Here is a 16,372-nt window from a genome sequence, read left to right as displayed (position 1 = left end):
TAAATTGTTCAGTCAACAGTGTGTGTCTTCCGTGGTCCCACGGATGTCTGTTGTCTGTCTTAAAAAGATAAATATTCATTATCTGTTCCACATAATAGGATTGACGCATTGGTAGCAGTGCCCGCTGAGGTCATCAAGCTGGCGGCGTTGATAATAATGTACTTTGTCCCTTATGGCTCCCCATACAAAGTCAAAACAAGGAAGGGTCAGAAACCATTGCTATGGCAAAAAGGAAATTAAAAAAGAACTTCAAAGGCACATCTTCAGTCGCAGGGGGGGAGGCGAGTCAGAAAGAAATGGCACAACCAGAGAAATACTACATGTTTTCCCTTGCTGCCATTGCTTTGCTTGTGGCCGTTAGCGTGGCACCACTGACAGCTGAAATGTCTAACTTTACCTGTAAGTACCTTAACTGTTGACCAAGTGCAAACTACTGCCCGTGCCTCATAGCTAGCTTGATTTAGCTCTTTTGCTAACTAATGCCCAGCATTATTTTACACCATTTTCACACCTTCATGTGGTAAAATCGCCTTGCACCAATGTCGATATATTTCACAATACACATTAGGATTCGTCACGACATATAAGGATGTGTTAAAGATTAACTTTAAGTTATAAAACCTGTTAGCACGGGGCAAGCCGGAGGCAAACGCAAAACAGCACAGACTCAGGGAAACACTGGACAGTCCAAGGATAAACTCCTCGTTTGAACTTCCCTCCTGGGGGTAGTTTACGGATTAATTCAGCATGTGACCAGGGCTCAGCAGCCATAATTTCAGCTCTCTCACATGCTTTCCTCTACCAGGCAGCACCGTTAGCCCACTAGCTGTAGCTTGTGGTTAGCTTGGACAGGTTTGTCTTTCTGTCTTACAATCTTATCGTTGCTATGTTTCGTCGCCCTTAAGGATAGCAGTGGACGATAGGTTTTGAGCTAAGTTACAGGAAGCTAACTAGCTGCACAGCTGCAGCCTCTATAAAGGCATCAGGAAAGCAAAGCCCCAACGCTGTGATTGATCCGACGTGTAGCTTACAATACGGCTGTCAACATGTTGCTGGGATTACTTTTATTTTATGCCTGTGTTTACTAATCAGTGCCGTAGCAAACATGGTGTCATGTTTTTCAGATTACATTCATAATGTTTATAACTTGAGTTCAGTGACTTTACAGTCGGGTGTGGCCAGCTAAGCTGTGGGCTGTATCATCTTTTCTGCATATTTCTCCAGCAAATGGATTTGCTAATTGGTTTCGACTGATCTGCACGATGTGTTCTGCTGTTTCTTCTACCAAGCTGGCTTCCCTCATCACCATAAGCACACAGTCCTGAAGATGGATGAGGCATCTCTGACAGTCATCAATGAGCTGGAAACTGATGTGGTGGTGTCCTGGGTGTCAGAGCGCTGCTACCAGGTAAGCTCTCTCTCTCTCTCTCTCTCACACACACACACACACCAGCTATCGTCCTCCAGTTGAATCTGTTGCCATAAGTTTTGTTTTTCAGGTGATGATAATGATGATGATGACAGTCTGATCTGGACCCCTTGTGTGTTAGTGTTTGTACCAGCAGCTAGGGGTGGTACCTGGAAGGCCCAGTTCTGGTCAGCCCAGTTCAGTAGACTTCATTGTGAGCACACAGCATGAAATTACACTACAACTCAACAGCACTCCTGTCAACCTGGAGCTCTGCACGTAAGTTAAACAGCTCAGCACAAAACCTTCTTGCACTCAGTGACGTGGACATTTTGAGCTTTGGCAATACAGGCTTGGTTGTTAAGTGTTCTTCAAAGTGACTGTTTATTTCTTTTATGTCCAAATGGATCATAGCAGTGTAGAGTATAAACCTCACAAGACAGCTAAATCTCATGGACATGTTTCACATACGCCAGTACTGTGTATAGATATAAAACTATACAATAACAATGTGATATTTTTATCCAAGCAGTTTTTTCATGGGATTTAAATTGTCTGTTAGAGAATTTGTCGTATATGGCTGCACGCCCTTACTGACAGTAATACAGCTGCTTAACATTTTAGTACATATAATTTGAATACATTTGACATAGAGCAGGCTTTCTGAGTGTGGTTTTTCGCCGTGGCTTGCTTGTTATGAAAAAAAATATATATATGTATATATACATATATAAAACAGTGTGGCTGGTTTGCTGTCTGGTTAGCATTATTGGTTTTAATTTCCAGCGTTCCATACCACTTTGGGGAGCACGGGAACTACTCTCTGTGGGCGAAAAACCTGAACGATTCCTCAGTAGTAAACTGCTCCGTGGTGACTGTTGCAGACCCCGTCAACAGCTACATACGTGAGTCACATGAATGCATTAACAAGTTTGAATGGCATGCACATGAAGTGTTTCCGATGCTGTAGTCATCTCCAACATGCTGTACATGTCTCTTCACACAGCGATCTTGGTAGCTTTTCTTATCTTTGCTGGACTGGCGTTGGTGTTTGCCATTGGAAAAATAATATTAGGGTAAGATCATTTTATAGTTTTGTTCTTGTCTTGTGATGAGTTTTATACTAATCTACTACGGATCATATACGTATTCAAACAGAACCAAGTCTACGTTTGATGTATTAAATTGATGATAGCCTGATTCCACTGTCCTTGAATAATTACGTAGAGATGTTTTTCTTGTGGCGCTGTGGCACAAACATCTGTTGCTACAATTACTGCCAAGCATAGAGCACTCCTGCTGCTGTATTGTTGTCTTTCAAGTGTGAACCGTGAGCTTGTGTGTATTGTATGTCTAAACTGGTGGATTGCTTCTTGTCCAGGCTGGATGTAATTAGGGCGTTCCTCTTCCGAATCGGCGGCTCCATGGAGACGGAGAGGCTCATCAACTCTGTGAGTGTTTGTGTTGAGGGCATTTTGTCAGCCACAACTCAATATAACCAAGATTTTACCACATCTGTAGTTAAGTAACCAAATATTGCTGTTTATCAGGATTTGTATTTTAGGACTTAAAACAATTAAAGGTTAATGTGGAGAGTTTTACAACATTTTTTTTTCTTTATTTTGAGAGTATGTTTCCAGTTGAACAAAATCTTTCATCATTTAGGAACTTGGCACCCCCGGCAGGACAGCTGCACCAGTAACGGACAACATCCTCCCTCCACCACCCAGCCCCAGCAAGAGGCTGCGATCTTTGGACACATTCAGAGGGTACACCCACCCCCCTTCTTCCCCTTCACTACAGCAGCTCAACTTGCTCAACGAAAAATATTAACTTGACCCCCCTTTGGTCTGATATGACATTATGCCCTTATCAAGTGATCTTCACTGTAGCGTGACATTTTTGCATCTGACACTGGAATTGCCTCTCGTTAATGAACCCTTACTGATGACATTAGCAAAGATCTGGTGACTGTTAGTTGTAGAATTTTTTTTCAAGGGAATTTAATAGATTTCCTCTTTTTCCTTCCAGTATCTCCTTAGTTATTATGGTGTTTGTGAACTATGGAGGAGGGCGATACTGGTTCTTCAGACACGAGAGCTGGAATGGTGAGCCTCACACGCTTCTGTTTTTAATTTTCACCATAAACGGTCGCAAATTAGTTAACATTTACAGATCTTCGTGGCCTGCCTTGGTGTTGTAGTTGTGCTCTGAAGCCTGTGTTTCCCATTTGTTGCCTTACAGGCCTCACTATCGCAGACTTAGTCTTTCCCTGGTAAGTTCATTTAAATTTTCTACCCTGCATATTCCAGTCCTGCAGACCACACACACTTAAATCGGACAGTTATATGAACACTCTTTATTTCCATTCACACATTGAAGCAAATATACAATATCATTATTCTTTGCAATAGTACCAACACAATATGTATGTGTTAAAAAGTGCCAGAGCTGCAAACCCATTAAATCCAATTTGCATGTTAAATATTGGTCTCCAAGGGTGTTTTGTGCTGGTACTATCTATATTTAACAATGTTTAAAAATATTTTATTGTTAGGTAATTCTGTCTGCAAACAAACTTGTTCTTAAAAAGCAATAAAGGTTTTAGCAAGGCAGTTGGATTTTTCCACAGGGAAACTGTATATCTATTTATAAATAAAAACCTCATCAGTTCTCCTGTTCCCTCACTAACGCTTTCAGTTTAAAAGTGAAAAGCCAGTGTTCAAAGTTTGAATGAACTGTAACTTATTTTCGAATGACTCCATGTTTTAATATTCTCACACTCTGCGTTTCTCTCCTCCACCAGGTTTGTCTTCATAATGGGCACGTCCATTGCCCTGTCAATCAACTCCCTGCTCCGTGCAGGCTCCACCCGCTGCTCACTGCTGGGGAAAGTTATGTGGAGAAGCCTGCAGCTCTTCATCATTGGTGTCTTCATCATCAACCCAAACTACTGCCAGGGACCATGTGAGTATAAACACACTTCTCATTTGATACTGACCATAATATCTCAGACCATTTAGATGAATAATAATGCATGTTCTTTAATTCTCTTCCAAACTGTGTCTGTCTGCACGTGTGCTCACACTCCACCTTATCCACTCGACAGTGTCTTGGAGCAACCTGCGGATACCAGGTGTGCTGCAGCGCCTGGCCTGGTCATACCTAGTTGTAGCCTGCCTGGACCTGTTGGTGGCAAGAGGTCATCTTGACATCCTTCCAATGGTCAGCCAACAGCCCCATTTTCCACTCATTGTTTAACTTTCCATTAAGTTCAACTAAAATAAATGTGCCATATTTACTGTGGATAAGTAAGGGATAATGCCCGACGAGGTGTCCATAATCAGGAGTCCGCGAAGTCCATTAATTATTATATTATAATTATTATTTATATTATAATATAAATTAATTCTGATGTTATGACTGTATTCTCTCGTTTACATCTGTGTGATAAATTTATTTTATTTTGAAAGAGAACAAAAGTGTTTGATTAAAGAGTGTCTATCTTTTTTTACAGGACGCTTGGTGGTCTCCTGCCCTTGACATCTTGCTGTACTGGCCGGCCTGGCTGTGTGTGCTTCTCTTAGAAACCCTCTGGCTCTGCCTTACTTTCGTCCTTCCTGTACCAGATTGCCCGATGTAAGTCAAACAGGGCATGTTTGCACATCTTTTTGCATCAGTGTAATAACGGAAATCCTCAGCAAGCAGCAAGGTTTTGTCCACATCTTAAAAGTATTCTTGTCTTTGGTCTTTTGTATGCGTTTGAGTGAAAGGCAGTGAGACCTTAGTCTGATCGTTGTGCTTTCTTTTCTTATGTCTGTAGCTACATATGAATTCAGACCAAGGTTAATTTACAGGTTTAAAATCTCTTAACATTTTCTGTCATTAATATATATTTGGAGGCAGAGGAATGCACTCTTAATTGCTTAATTGCCAGCTAGTAGTTCCACATCCCATCCCAGGATTTTTTAACATGAACAAATGTTTACCTTTTGCTGTTAGAACATTTTTTGTTTCCTGTAACTACTGTAGTTTTTTGCAGTACAATTGTTTCCTCGCAATGTTTTATAAAGGAAGTGATTAAAATGGTCGGGAAAATAAGCACAAAAAGTTTAATCCAAATTGATAAACTCCCTTAAAGGTCCAGTATGTGAGCCTTTATTGGCATCTAGCAGTGAGGTAAAAGGTTGCAACCATTTGAACACCCTTGTTTCACCCTTCCTTACAGTGGCCGCTAAAAAGCAAAAAAAAAAAAAACCCAAAACAAATAGCAGTGTCCAGACCCAGTGTTTGGTTTGTCCATTGTGGGCTACTCTGTACTTTTTAAAAATGTTGTGTTTGTTTTTAAACATTAACCTTGCCCGCGTTACCCTTTACCCTAAATTGATTTATAACTTTTCTGAACAGGGGCTATCTTGGTCCAGGTGGGATCGGGGACATGGGTCTATATACTAACTGCACCGGTGGAGCAGCTGGTTTCATTGACCGATGGTTGCTTGGAGAAAACCACATCTACCAGACCCCCTCGTCACGGGTTAGAGACTTGCACAATAACCCAACAGTGGTCACTTTAACTCTTTCTATGACTTGGGATGTTAAGCTTGAGCTTCCATCTCAGGTTTCTCTCTGTGAACCCCAACTATGCTAATATTTCAGGTCATAAAAGGGTGAAGTATGTTTTCAAAAATCTGCTCCTGTTTCTATCTGAATTCAGGTGATTTATGCAACTCGTATGCCATATGATCCAGAAGGTGTTCTGGGCAGCATCAACTCTATCCTCATGGCTTTTCTTGGATTGCAGGTTTGTAATGTGCATTTGTCAGCTTCTCCCTTCCTTATTGTGTCAAAATTGATGAAAATACAGGTCATTAGAACAACCAAAAAGAAGAACATTTTAATGATATAATTGTCTTTTTAAATGTCCCCAGGCAGGGAAAATAATCTTACACTACAGAGATCTCCACACAAGCATAATGTCAAGGTTTCTAATATGGAGCCTCTCATTGGTAAGCACATTACCCATTATATTACATCGTATGCTTCTGCAGTATGTGTAGGAGTCAGAGTTTGGCTCAACAGGATCACAATTTCAATGTCCGTGAGTCTTCCTCCACACATTTATTAACACTTTTGCTGAATAATAGAGTCTCTTGTAACACACAGGGAGTCATATCAGCAGTTCTGACCAAGTGTTCCACAGACGAGGGCTTCATTCCTGTCAACAAAAACCTGTGGTAAAGTTTCCTCTTTAAGCAGTTTCAGATGGAACAATGTTTGCTTAGCAATGGCTTTTTGGTATCTGATGACTGAGTTTTTTTGAGGAAGTTGCTGCCAGGCGACTTAAGTGACATTTCTATCTTTTTTATGGTTGTGCACCACCCTGTCTGATATCTTTCTGTTCTTGGTTCCTTTTTTGTTCACTGCTTAAGTGCTGCAGTACTTAATGTGGCTCTGATACTAGTATTTCTCTGCTGTATGGCTGTTTTTTGTCTTCTATCTTTTATCTTTTGGTAGAGTACTGACTATTTCCCAGCTTCACACACACTGATGTATATGTCAAAAGCTTCTAGTCGTGTCCAGGTTTTACACATATATCCTTTGTACTAAATATTGAACACACAAATATTTAATCAGAAAATTCTGTCAAAGAGTGCAACTACCTTAAATCTGGAGCCCAAACTAATCACCCATTTATGTTGGCACGTGGGGTCGTCTGCACAGTCCGAATTTGCTTTGAAATAAAATTGCTTTTTTAATTTGAATTGTTCATGTCACTTCTAGGTCTCTGTCCTATGTGACAACACTGGCCTGTTTTGCATATGTGCTGCTAGTGATGATCTACTACACAGTTGACGTGAAAAATTGGTGGTCTGGAGCACCTTTCTACTATCCTGGTGAGCATTGCATCGTATTGTCAGATACATTGACTATTTATATAACAAGCATGTACACTAGCTTGCTTCACCTTCTGACTTCTGTACCTGATTCCAGGTATGAACTCCATCCTCGTGTATGTGGGACATGAAGTGTTGGAGGACTACTTCCCCTTTCGTTGGCGAATGGCCAACAGCCAATCCCACGCTGAGCACCTCACCCAGAACCTCGTGGCTACTTCCTGTTGGGTGTTAATCTCCTACGTGCTCTACAGAAAGAAGATTTTCTGGAAAATTTAAAATGGGGCCAGACAACAAAACCAGAGGACATTGTTTACATCACAATTGCTGGAGTTAGAACCTGAAAACATTTGGAAAGCGGGAAACAGGAGACTGATTTTGTCCAAACTATGACGGTTGTCTGTCTCTGAACTTTGATGGGTTTCTTCTTTCAAACAGCGCCTCTTTTTTTTCTTTCATGTTTTCATTTTTTACTCACTACTTTACAGGACCATAAATGTTTAAAGACTCTTTTTCCAAAGATCTTCAGATATGAAGCGGCTGACCCCTGCCAAATATCTCAACTGACTCAGGAATAACATGGCCAAGAATAGTTTGAGAATTTAAAGCTATAAAGACTGACATTGTTAATCTGCTTTTTGGCTATATTTTAAAAGACACTGGTTTTCATTCCTCATCCCGTACTGACTATAGTAGCAGGGTGTTGTATTGGTTTAACAATCATCGACCATCTTGGCCATCTTCAGCACTGTTGCATTAATATGAAAACAGAAGTGGGTTTTTGTGCAATTGACTTGTCAACAACAGGAGGAGACAGTAAATAATGTACATTCAAGAGAAAAGGCTACCAAGAATGTATTGTGTTTATTTGGTAATTTCCACTGCACAGTGGAACTTGGAAGTGATATTTCAACAAGGGGAAATACAGGTTTTAAAAATGAAAGTTAAACCTCAGCGATACGTATTGTTCCTTTCTTGTACTACATGTATTATTGTCAGCTTGTTAAAGTGTTTTCCCTTTGCAGCCTCTGCTCCCCCTCCGACACTGTTCCCTCGCACAGCAAGTGTCCAGTGGTTTGACATATGATGCCGCTAGTTACCATGTGTTGAGGGCGAGTGAACGAGGGCATGTTAGAAGACTATTGAAACACACGGGAATCTGCTTGTTTTGCATTTTGACTCGGAGACATGCATGTGATCTTTTTGGTAAGGTTTTTTTTAAAGCCATAAGTCATTAAACTGCCTCTTTTTTGTGAGTCATTACACATGCCCCCCCTCCTTTCTCTCAGCAAGGTTTTGCTTTTTTTTACCATTGTTCACATTTTGGTAAATATGTCATGAATTTATAGAAAGTTACTCCACTGTATGTTGCCCATGTACAGCAGTGTCATTGTGAGATTCTTGTTTTTTTTGTTTACTATAAACTTACTGTTGCTGCCACAAAACAAATGTGCCCCCTCTGTGATTGGCAGTTATATAAATATTCATTTTTTTTAATACATTTGACAAAATCATATGCTAATTTCTAGAATTTCCAAATGCTGTGAGAGATTTTGGTGTTATTCTTCATCTAGTACTGTCTTAATTGATGAAAATTACTTTCAGTCAAACATTTATACATTTATTTTTTTATATTAACCATTTGAAAGTAAGTTAATGCAATAAAACTTATTCCAAAATACTAATTCTGTTGGTTGAGTTTGATGCTGGGTTGTGAAGTTGTTCTAATAATCTCTTCCTCATCAGTCTAAAAGCCTCCAAAGCACCCTGATGTGTCTTGAAGAATAATAATTACTGCTCTTATAAAGGCCATATGAAGAGTTCACATAAGAATATATATTTCAAAGGCGTTTTAATCCTCAGGCTGTTTCCAGCTCTTCAAAACAGAGAGGTGCATTTTGCTTTATTGCTCAATAAGGCGTGGGAATCGAGTTACAGTGAGGGCGCCTTGTGAGAAAAAAAAAGTAGGTTGTGAGGTTTCGCTGCTCATCTCGCGATACAATCGGCCCGTCTTCATTCATGTCGATTGTGAGAGTTTTCCCGTTCTCGCGCGACTTTGTAACTTTCCCACGCCTGCTGTTTTGGCGTCTGCCCTCTGCCCGTCGCCGCTCCCTCCCCCTCTTTCTCACCCCTTTGCCCCGTCACACCTCCCCCCTCTTTCTCCCCCCTGCCTTTCCTTCCAGTCTGGCTCTTGTGTGTTGTACCGTTGGCTTTGGTGAGGGAGGGGGGCCTGGGGGAGGGATCTCGCGATTGTTGGGATTTCTTTTTTTTCGGGGGGGTGGGGGGTTATTTGGAAGATGGCGCCCGTTGTTACGGGGTAAGTGCTGAAATTCAAAGCATATTGTTATTGAAAATAAAGTTTTTTTGTCTTGTGATAAAACCTTGGCAGGTTGGAGTGGTTTTAGGTGATGTTTTTGGATGCTAGCGCTGTTGCCTCGGTGTCAGCTAGCCTCCCCCACGAAGTGCTACTTGTGGCTTGATGTGGGGTCAGTTGTGTAAAACTATTCTTCGCTGTATCGCCTGGTTCCTCTGCCGTTTCTTTAGTTGTCGCACGGTGCTGACTCCTGTTTAAAACTGTTTTAGAAACTTTTTGTCAGTCACCAGTTTCGTATTGTATCCTAACTACTCGGCGTGTGTCATTTGCTTCAGCAAATAAGTACAGCAACACCGTAATATCCTTAAAAAGTGGGCAAACTGCAACATAATGTTCATCAACCTTATAGCAGTCAGAGTGTTGCTCGATAAGTTAAGCATCATTCTTAGCAAGCAAGCAATGAATAAATGCACATTTATTTGGGAGATGTGAAAAAAAAAAACTAGAGAAAAAGTTAGATTAGTGCCACAAATAAGCATAATAAGATTAAAAGCGCCATGTTACAAAGTATATTCAACTTATTTAATCCTACCCATTCTCCACCACTCAATGTTGACTCATAATCAATTTACTTACATTGCTTGACCGGTGTACCTTCTAATGCTCCCATCTAACTATATGCGTGTGTGTGTGTGTGTATATATATATATATATATATATATATATATATATATATATATATATATATATATATATATATATATATATATATATACACATATATATATATATATATATATATATAAATTATTCAACATACTATATGTACAATTAAGTTATTATGTATAAATATATTTACATACACACCCATATAATATACATAATATATATACATTGGACTAATTTCTGTATCTTATTAAAACAGTTATTACCGCACATCTATATTTCACAACATATTTGCAATTTGTTAAGCCCTCCCTCATCCCTGTAACTTTTGAAAATCATCTCCATTTTTTTTTTTTTTAACTGGATCATACTTGGACATTGCTTAAGCTCCAAGATCATACCGTTCCACAATTTCACATCACCGATTGAGACGCACGTTCTTTTTTTATAGTCGTACAAACAGCTGGCATCTATAAAAAATGCAGACCATCTTGACATTTAACTTTTCCCTCAAATTATAACCCCCCTCTCTATCAAAAAGAAAGTTTCTGAATATTACCTGGAAATAGTTCTTAAATATAGTGTTTTAACTCCATATATATCTGTACCTGTTTAACCTGCTGTTAAAGTCTCCATCTACATTATCACACCACAGTATACTGCTCAGAAGCTCCATCCCAGATTTAGATTTGTATCTCTGCTACACTGCCCTAGCACTGAAACCACGTATAAACAACTTGCAAACCTGATGTTTTTGTTTTGCAGGAAGTTTGGTGAGCGACCACAGCCTCAGCGCCTGACAAGGTAGAAATGCTTTTGACACAAGCAACGCTTCCCAGTACTTTTTGAATCAGTGCAGAAAGCTAAATGAAAAGAACCTGATTAAAAATGTAATTTGTGAGGGTAAAGTGCTAACATGTTTCCCCACCATTCCAGGGAGGCTATGAGGAATTACTTGAAGGGAAAGGACGATCAAACAGTTCTCATACTACATGCAAAGGTTGCGCAGAAGTCATATGGAAACGAAAAAAGGTTTGTGTGAGACTGTTCAAAGCTGCAAACTTTTAATATATGACAATTTGATGGTGAAATCTTGCATTGAAACCCCTTTGTATGATTTTTCTGACTTCTACTTGTGAAATGTAGGTTTTTCTGCCCTCCACCATGTGTGTATCTGATGGGCAGTGGCTGGAAGAAGAAGGTGGAGAGTATGGAGAAGGAGGGCTGCACAGAGCAGGAGGCCCAGCCATGTGCATTCATCGGCATAGGCAGCAGTGAGCAGGAGATGCAGCAGCTCAATCTGGAGGGGAAGGTGGGTGGTCTTTTATAACACTGCAGGTGTTTCCCCCCACACCTCACTCACTCTCCCAGTAAACAAGGTGCTTGCTTTTTGACAAACCATGCAAAGTAACCACAGCACGAAACATATGTACATCTGCTTTGTTGCCGTGGTTTGCTGCCACAAAACCCTGCCAACAGTGTTCCTGCTGTGGCTAATATCCTTGCATGCCATCTATTTTTTTTGTGCATCAGAGCCACTTATAAAGTTGTTCCATGAAGGACCTTAGAGGGAAGTGAAAGAGTAGACAAGCGTTCACACGAGATCTTCTAACCTCTCTCTCTTCCTGCTCCTCAGCACTTCTGCACCGCTAAGACGCTGTATATCAGCGATTCAGATAAAAGGAAGCACTTCATGCTGTCTGTGAAGATGTTGTACGGGAACAGCGCCAACATAGGAGTCTTCCTCAGCAAGAGGATCAAGGTCATCTCCAAGCCCTCCAAGAAGAAGCAGTCTTTGAAAAATGCAGATTGTGAGTTGCAGGATGTGTCACCACACAAACAAGCACATGCGAAGATGCTCTCTCCTTCTCACTCACTCGGCTTTTCTTTCTCCCCAGTGTGTATAGCGTCGGGGACTAAAGTGGCGCTGTTTAACCGCCTGCGTTCCCAGACAGTTAGCACCAGGTATCTTCATGTAGAGGGGGGAAACTTTCTTGCCAGCTCCCAACAGTGGGGAGCCTTCTACATCCACCTTTGTAAGTTACGCCTGTGTTTCCTCTTTTTTTCTATTTTACTTTAACCTCTATGCTCATTTCTTTGATGACTGTTTTTACTGATGTTAAACCTTACCTGCATGAGATCAGATACTGTCATTGTAGTGTTATCAATGTTTGTGTTCTGTGTCGTTTGGTTTAGTGGATGATGAAGAGTCTGAAGGAGAGGAGTTTGCTGTGAGAGACGGCTATATTCACTACGGCCAAACGGTTAAATTGGTCTGTTCTGTTACTGGCATGGCCCTGCCCAGACTGGTATGCATGCGTCTGTCTCATTTCACATGTTAGTTAGTTGATTGTGAGACGTAGTTTTATTATTTTTTTCCATCTGTTTGTGATCGGTGCGTTTGCCTCAATTCTTCAGGTCATTCGCAAAGTGGACAAGCAGACTGCCTCACTGGATGCAGACGACCCAGTGTCCCAGCTTCACAAGTGTTGCTTCTACTTGAAAGATACAGACAGAATGTATCTCTGTCTCTCACAGGAGAGGATCATCCAGTTCCAGGTGGGCAATCAGTCACACACACAGTTATTTGAATCCCACTTTCTGAATAAAGTTCCCGTAGGTCTCAGCCCCGGTTCTTTGTATTGATTAATTAGATGATGTTGATGGTCTTGATTCACAGCTTTAATTTTTAATTTCCTGTTCATGTACACCTATCTCAGTAATGTACATTTCAAATTTCTTTCAGTGATCTCAATGTTACTCATTATAAAAACACTGAAAAAATAAAGTTGTGTACATCAGTTTTGCATGACAAATGGCCCTAAATACTATACGCATCAAACTTGACTCTCGATATGGAAAGGAAGCAGCTTCCAAAGGCATGAATTCACAAATGAAGGTGATTTTTATTTCCGTAACCAGAAGTGGATGTGACATGAGAGCTCCTCCCTCTTTGCAGCAAGTGAAAAAGGTGTTTTTTTGCAGAAAAAGAAGTGTGTATATATATATTCAATTGGTATGGATCCTCTCTGATGTTTCTGTCTGTGGTTTGTTATCATTAGCTGGAATAGCGCTATTCCTTGTGCATGCAGACAACAGAATATTAACCAGTCTGCTGAGAGCATTACCTACCAGCAGGTGTGTGTTGGGAAATTAGTATCCACGTAAGAGGTCTACCAATTAGTTTTAATGAGCTGGAATGTCGGAGAAGAGTCGCTAATCTTCATCCCTGTCATTGGGCGAGCTCCTACCTGACACTCTTGCTCAAATGCATTTGTATGTTGTTTTGTTCCTCAGGCCCCAGCGTGCTCCAAAGAGACTAACAAGGAGATTATTAACGATGGGGCTTCCTGGACTATCATCAGCACTGACAAGGCAGAATACACCTTTTATGAGGGAATGGGCCCCGTCCCCACACCGGTTACACCTGTGCCCGTGGTGGAAAGCCTGCAGGTACGCACACAACCCTATCAGTTTCAAATAAGGTTGTTATGCCTTTAAATCAGCAGACGTGAGTGTTTTCCTCAGAACTTTCAAAAGCCATTTTTGTATGTCTGTGTCAAGTTAAATGGTGGAGGAGATGTGGCGATGTTGGAGCTGACAGGACAGAACTTCACCCCTAACCTCAGAGTTTGGTTTGGAGATGTGGAGGCTGACACCATGTACAGGTGAGGTGTTTATATCAGTGTGTGCAATAGTGTCACATCGATTAGTTAATGTTGATTATTGGATTTTAATAAAATAATCAGCTATTCTGATTATTGTTTCAGTAATTTCCAGCTTCTTAAATGTGAGGATTCCCTGCTTCTTCTTGTCTTTATTTATTTTCATTATTTATGATAAATAATGGGTCATTGTGTTTTGGACTCTTTGGATTTTTCACGTTTTATGTTTTGAAATTTTATAGACAAAACAATTAATCGAGTAGTCATAGATAAAAACGGCAGGTTAATCGATAATGAAAATATTTGTGAGGTGCATTTTTAGTGTGTAACGGCTCAAATTCTCTGACCCTTGTCTTGTTTGTATGTTCCCCTCAGATGTGGAGAGAGCGTCCTCTGCGTGGTGCCAGACATTTCTGCCTTCAGGGAGGGCTGGCGCTGGGTGAGGCAGCCGGTCCAGGTCCCCGTCACACTGGTCCGCAACGATGGAATCATCTACGCCACCGCCCTCACATTCACCTACACCCCTGAACCAGGGCCCAGGCCCCACTGCAGCGCTGCTGGGGCAATTCTGCGCTCACATAGCACCTCTTCCTCATCACCAGCATCTTCATCCTCACCATCCTCCTCATTGGGTGGCCTCGCAGACGGCCATGGGGCTTATGGCAGCAGTGACTCAGGCATGTCGTCAGGGGCGTCAAACATGTCGGTGCTGTCATAGTAATACTCATTTTGTGTGTGTGTGTGTGTGTGTGTGTGTGTGTGTGTGTGTGTGTGTGTGTGTGTGTGTGTGTGTGTGTGTATGGGTGTGTGTGTGTGTGTGCGCACTTTGACTGTGTGTCATTTGTATGTGTGCTTTAGAAGACTGAGTGAGACAACATGTTCATGTACTTTCCAAAGAGGATCATGGACCTGTGAGTAAATGCAAACACACCGCAGGCTTGGAAAGCCTTCGACAAAAATCAACTGTAATCATCAGGAAAGCTGAAGAGAGTTGGGAATAAGACTTTGGTTGAAAAGAATGCCTCTCTTTAGCTCCCTCTTGTGGTGTGTTGTGGACATGACAAAAGCCCCACTAAAAAGGACCTTGATATCCACGAACATTCACATAAAGAAGATGAAACTGCCTTCTAACTCTCACAACAACACAACCTTTGTACAAGAACCATTTTGTTTTTATATGCCTGTGGGTTTGGAAGCTGTTTTCACTGTGCTCTCTCTCTCTCTCTACAGACATTGTGTTTTCACTGAACTTGTTGATTTATACGTTGTGTGCAAGGGAAACCTGTGTTGTAAGAGTAACATAGTTTTTACGGACCAAGGAATATTATTATATTATTTTATTCATATAATATTTTATAAGCTTTTGCCGAGGTACATTTTTTTTGTATGATTCTACATAGTAAGCTCACTTTTGTTACCAAATAGAATTTGTCATGTTGACACCTATTTGAGTTTTGCCTCATTTGGCTGTTCAAAGTGGAAATTTCTTGTAGTGTGTCTCTTAATGGTCTGACTGCAGCTCCTCTGCTTGTCTCCTCTTTCCTTAATCTTCACTGGTGTTTTTTTGGACTAGATCGCCAAATTAAGGGCTTCAGACCAGCTTTCACACTGGTTGCACTGGTGCACCTAACTGTTTAATTTAGGTATACTAGCACATCATTTTGGTGCACCCAATTATACATTTTAATCTAAGTAGTGGACAAGTAGTCAACAGTTCGGGTCACATGTGCATAATTGAAGCATTATGTTATTGGCCTGTCAAATCTGAAGAAATGGTAATTTTGAGCTGATGCCAATATTTTATTTTGAAAGCTTTTCACTGCCAATGCTGATGAATTTGCCAACATTATTGTGCATCTTATTTACTTATCAGTCATAATGGAAGTTTTAGCTCTCCTCCATGAAAAAGAAACATCCAAGCTAAGGTGTGTAGGAGACTCGTCACCAGACAATTAAAACGTGCAAATCTACCTGCAGTCACTGGGCCTGACTGTCCTAAATCTTCTTGGTCACTGGGCTTAATTGATAAGTCCCAAAATACTTTTTATATCAAAGATGTCAATTCTGATGAGAGCAGTGTATGTGTGTGATGATATGTAATACACTATCAATGTATTCTGGGAGATGAAGGCCTTTGTTTTCCAACCAGTGTTCTGTTTATTGTATCAAGGTGCACTTTTAAACACACTCGGTCCCTCTGTTGCCTTTGCTGTGTACACAGCAGCGATGCTTATTTCACTGAAGCCTTTGAACAAAGTCACTGTACGAAGTTGATGTAAATTAAGTCAAGTGAAACATGCCTTCTGACAACAAATAGAGTTCATTTTAATACAACCCACCGTGGTTCTGCTTTTGTTTTGTTTTTTTGCAATGAGATGATTATTTAGATTCAAACTCGTAGTTTGTTTGGCCTCTTTTGTTCAGC

At 40.7% G+C, this 16,372-nt stretch overlaps 2 protein-coding genes across 4 annotated transcripts; both read left to right on the top strand.

The window, feature by feature from the left end:
* The first annotated feature begins 93 nt into the window (after window positions 1–93).
* hgsnat (heparan-alpha-glucosaminide N-acetyltransferase) lies at window positions 94–8,987 on the top strand. 2 transcript variants are annotated; one of them, XM_030415180.1, is made up of 18 exons: window positions 94–399; window positions 1,290–1,408; window positions 1,551–1,687; window positions 2,195–2,313; window positions 2,415–2,484; window positions 2,790–2,859; window positions 3,074–3,177; window positions 3,440–3,516; window positions 3,653–3,683; window positions 4,215–4,375; window positions 4,518–4,633; window positions 4,926–5,047; window positions 5,816–5,942; window positions 6,123–6,209; window positions 6,337–6,414; window positions 6,572–6,642; window positions 7,190–7,302; window positions 7,400–8,987. In XM_030415180.1, exons 1-18 carry the CDS (start codon window positions 222–224, stop codon window positions 7,579–7,581), a joined length of 1,962 nt encoding a protein of 653 aa, XP_030271040.1. In that variant the 5' UTR covers window positions 94–221; the 3' UTR covers window positions 7,582–8,987. The 2 variants fall into 2 exon arrangements, with proteins under 2 accessions (XP_030271040.1, XP_030271049.1); XM_030415189.1 differs by lacking the exon at window positions 94–399 and adding an exon at window positions 442–852.
* Window positions 8,988–9,582: 595 nt separating this feature from the next.
* On the top strand, window positions 9,583–16,281 carry rbpja (recombination signal binding protein for immunoglobulin kappa J region a). 2 transcript variants are annotated; one of them, XM_030422920.1, is made up of 11 exons: window positions 9,583–9,619; window positions 11,048–11,086; window positions 11,219–11,314; window positions 11,429–11,594; window positions 11,919–12,093; window positions 12,181–12,318; window positions 12,479–12,591; window positions 12,701–12,841; window positions 13,580–13,735; window positions 13,847–13,950; window positions 14,323–14,665. In XM_030422920.1, the coding sequence occupies exons 1-11, from the start codon at window positions 9,600–9,602 to the stop codon at window positions 14,663–14,665; spliced, it is 1,491 nt and encodes a 496-aa protein (XP_030278780.1). In that variant the 5' UTR covers window positions 9,583–9,599. The 2 variants fall into 2 exon arrangements, with proteins under 2 accessions (XP_030278780.1, XP_030277942.1); XM_030422082.1 differs by lacking the exon at window positions 9,583–9,619 and adding an exon at window positions 9,705–9,788 and having other exon boundaries at window positions 14,323–16,281.
* The last annotated feature ends 91 nt before the right edge of the window (window positions 16,282–16,372 follow it).

Source organism: Sparus aurata, chromosome 1, assembly GCF_900880675.1.
Source record: "Sparus aurata chromosome 1, fSpaAur1.1, whole genome shotgun sequence".
Lineage (NCBI taxonomy): Eukaryota > Metazoa > Chordata > Actinopteri > Spariformes > Sparidae > Sparus > Sparus aurata.
Note: the sequence above shows the minus strand (reverse complement) of the source record. Positions and strands in the feature narration are given on the sequence as shown.

Bases quoted from the DNA above. Each gene is read 5' to 3' on its own strand.
- hgsnat (XM_030415180.1), top strand. From the start codon at position 222: ATGGCAAAAAGGAAATTAAAAAAGAACTTCAAAGGCACATCTTCAGTC. The intron at 6,415-6,571 runs GTAAGCACATTA...TGTAACACACAG, and splicing joins TAATATGGAGCCTCTCATTG to GGAGTCATATCAGCAGTTCT. The intron at 7,303-7,399 runs GTGAGCATTGCA...ACCTGATTCCAG, and splicing joins AGCACCTTTCTACTATCCTG to GTATGAACTCCATCCTCGTG.
- rbpja (XM_030422082.1), top strand. From the start codon at position 9,721: ATGCTAGCGCTGTTGCCTCGGTGTCAGCTAGCCTCCCCCACGAAGTGC. The intron at 11,595-11,918 runs GTGGGTGGTCTT...CCTGCTCCTCAG, and splicing joins AGCTCAATCTGGAGGGGAAG to CACTTCTGCACCGCTAAGAC. The intron at 13,736-13,846 runs GTACGCACACAA...GTCTGTGTCAAG, and splicing joins CCGTGGTGGAAAGCCTGCAG to TTAAATGGTGGAGGAGATGT.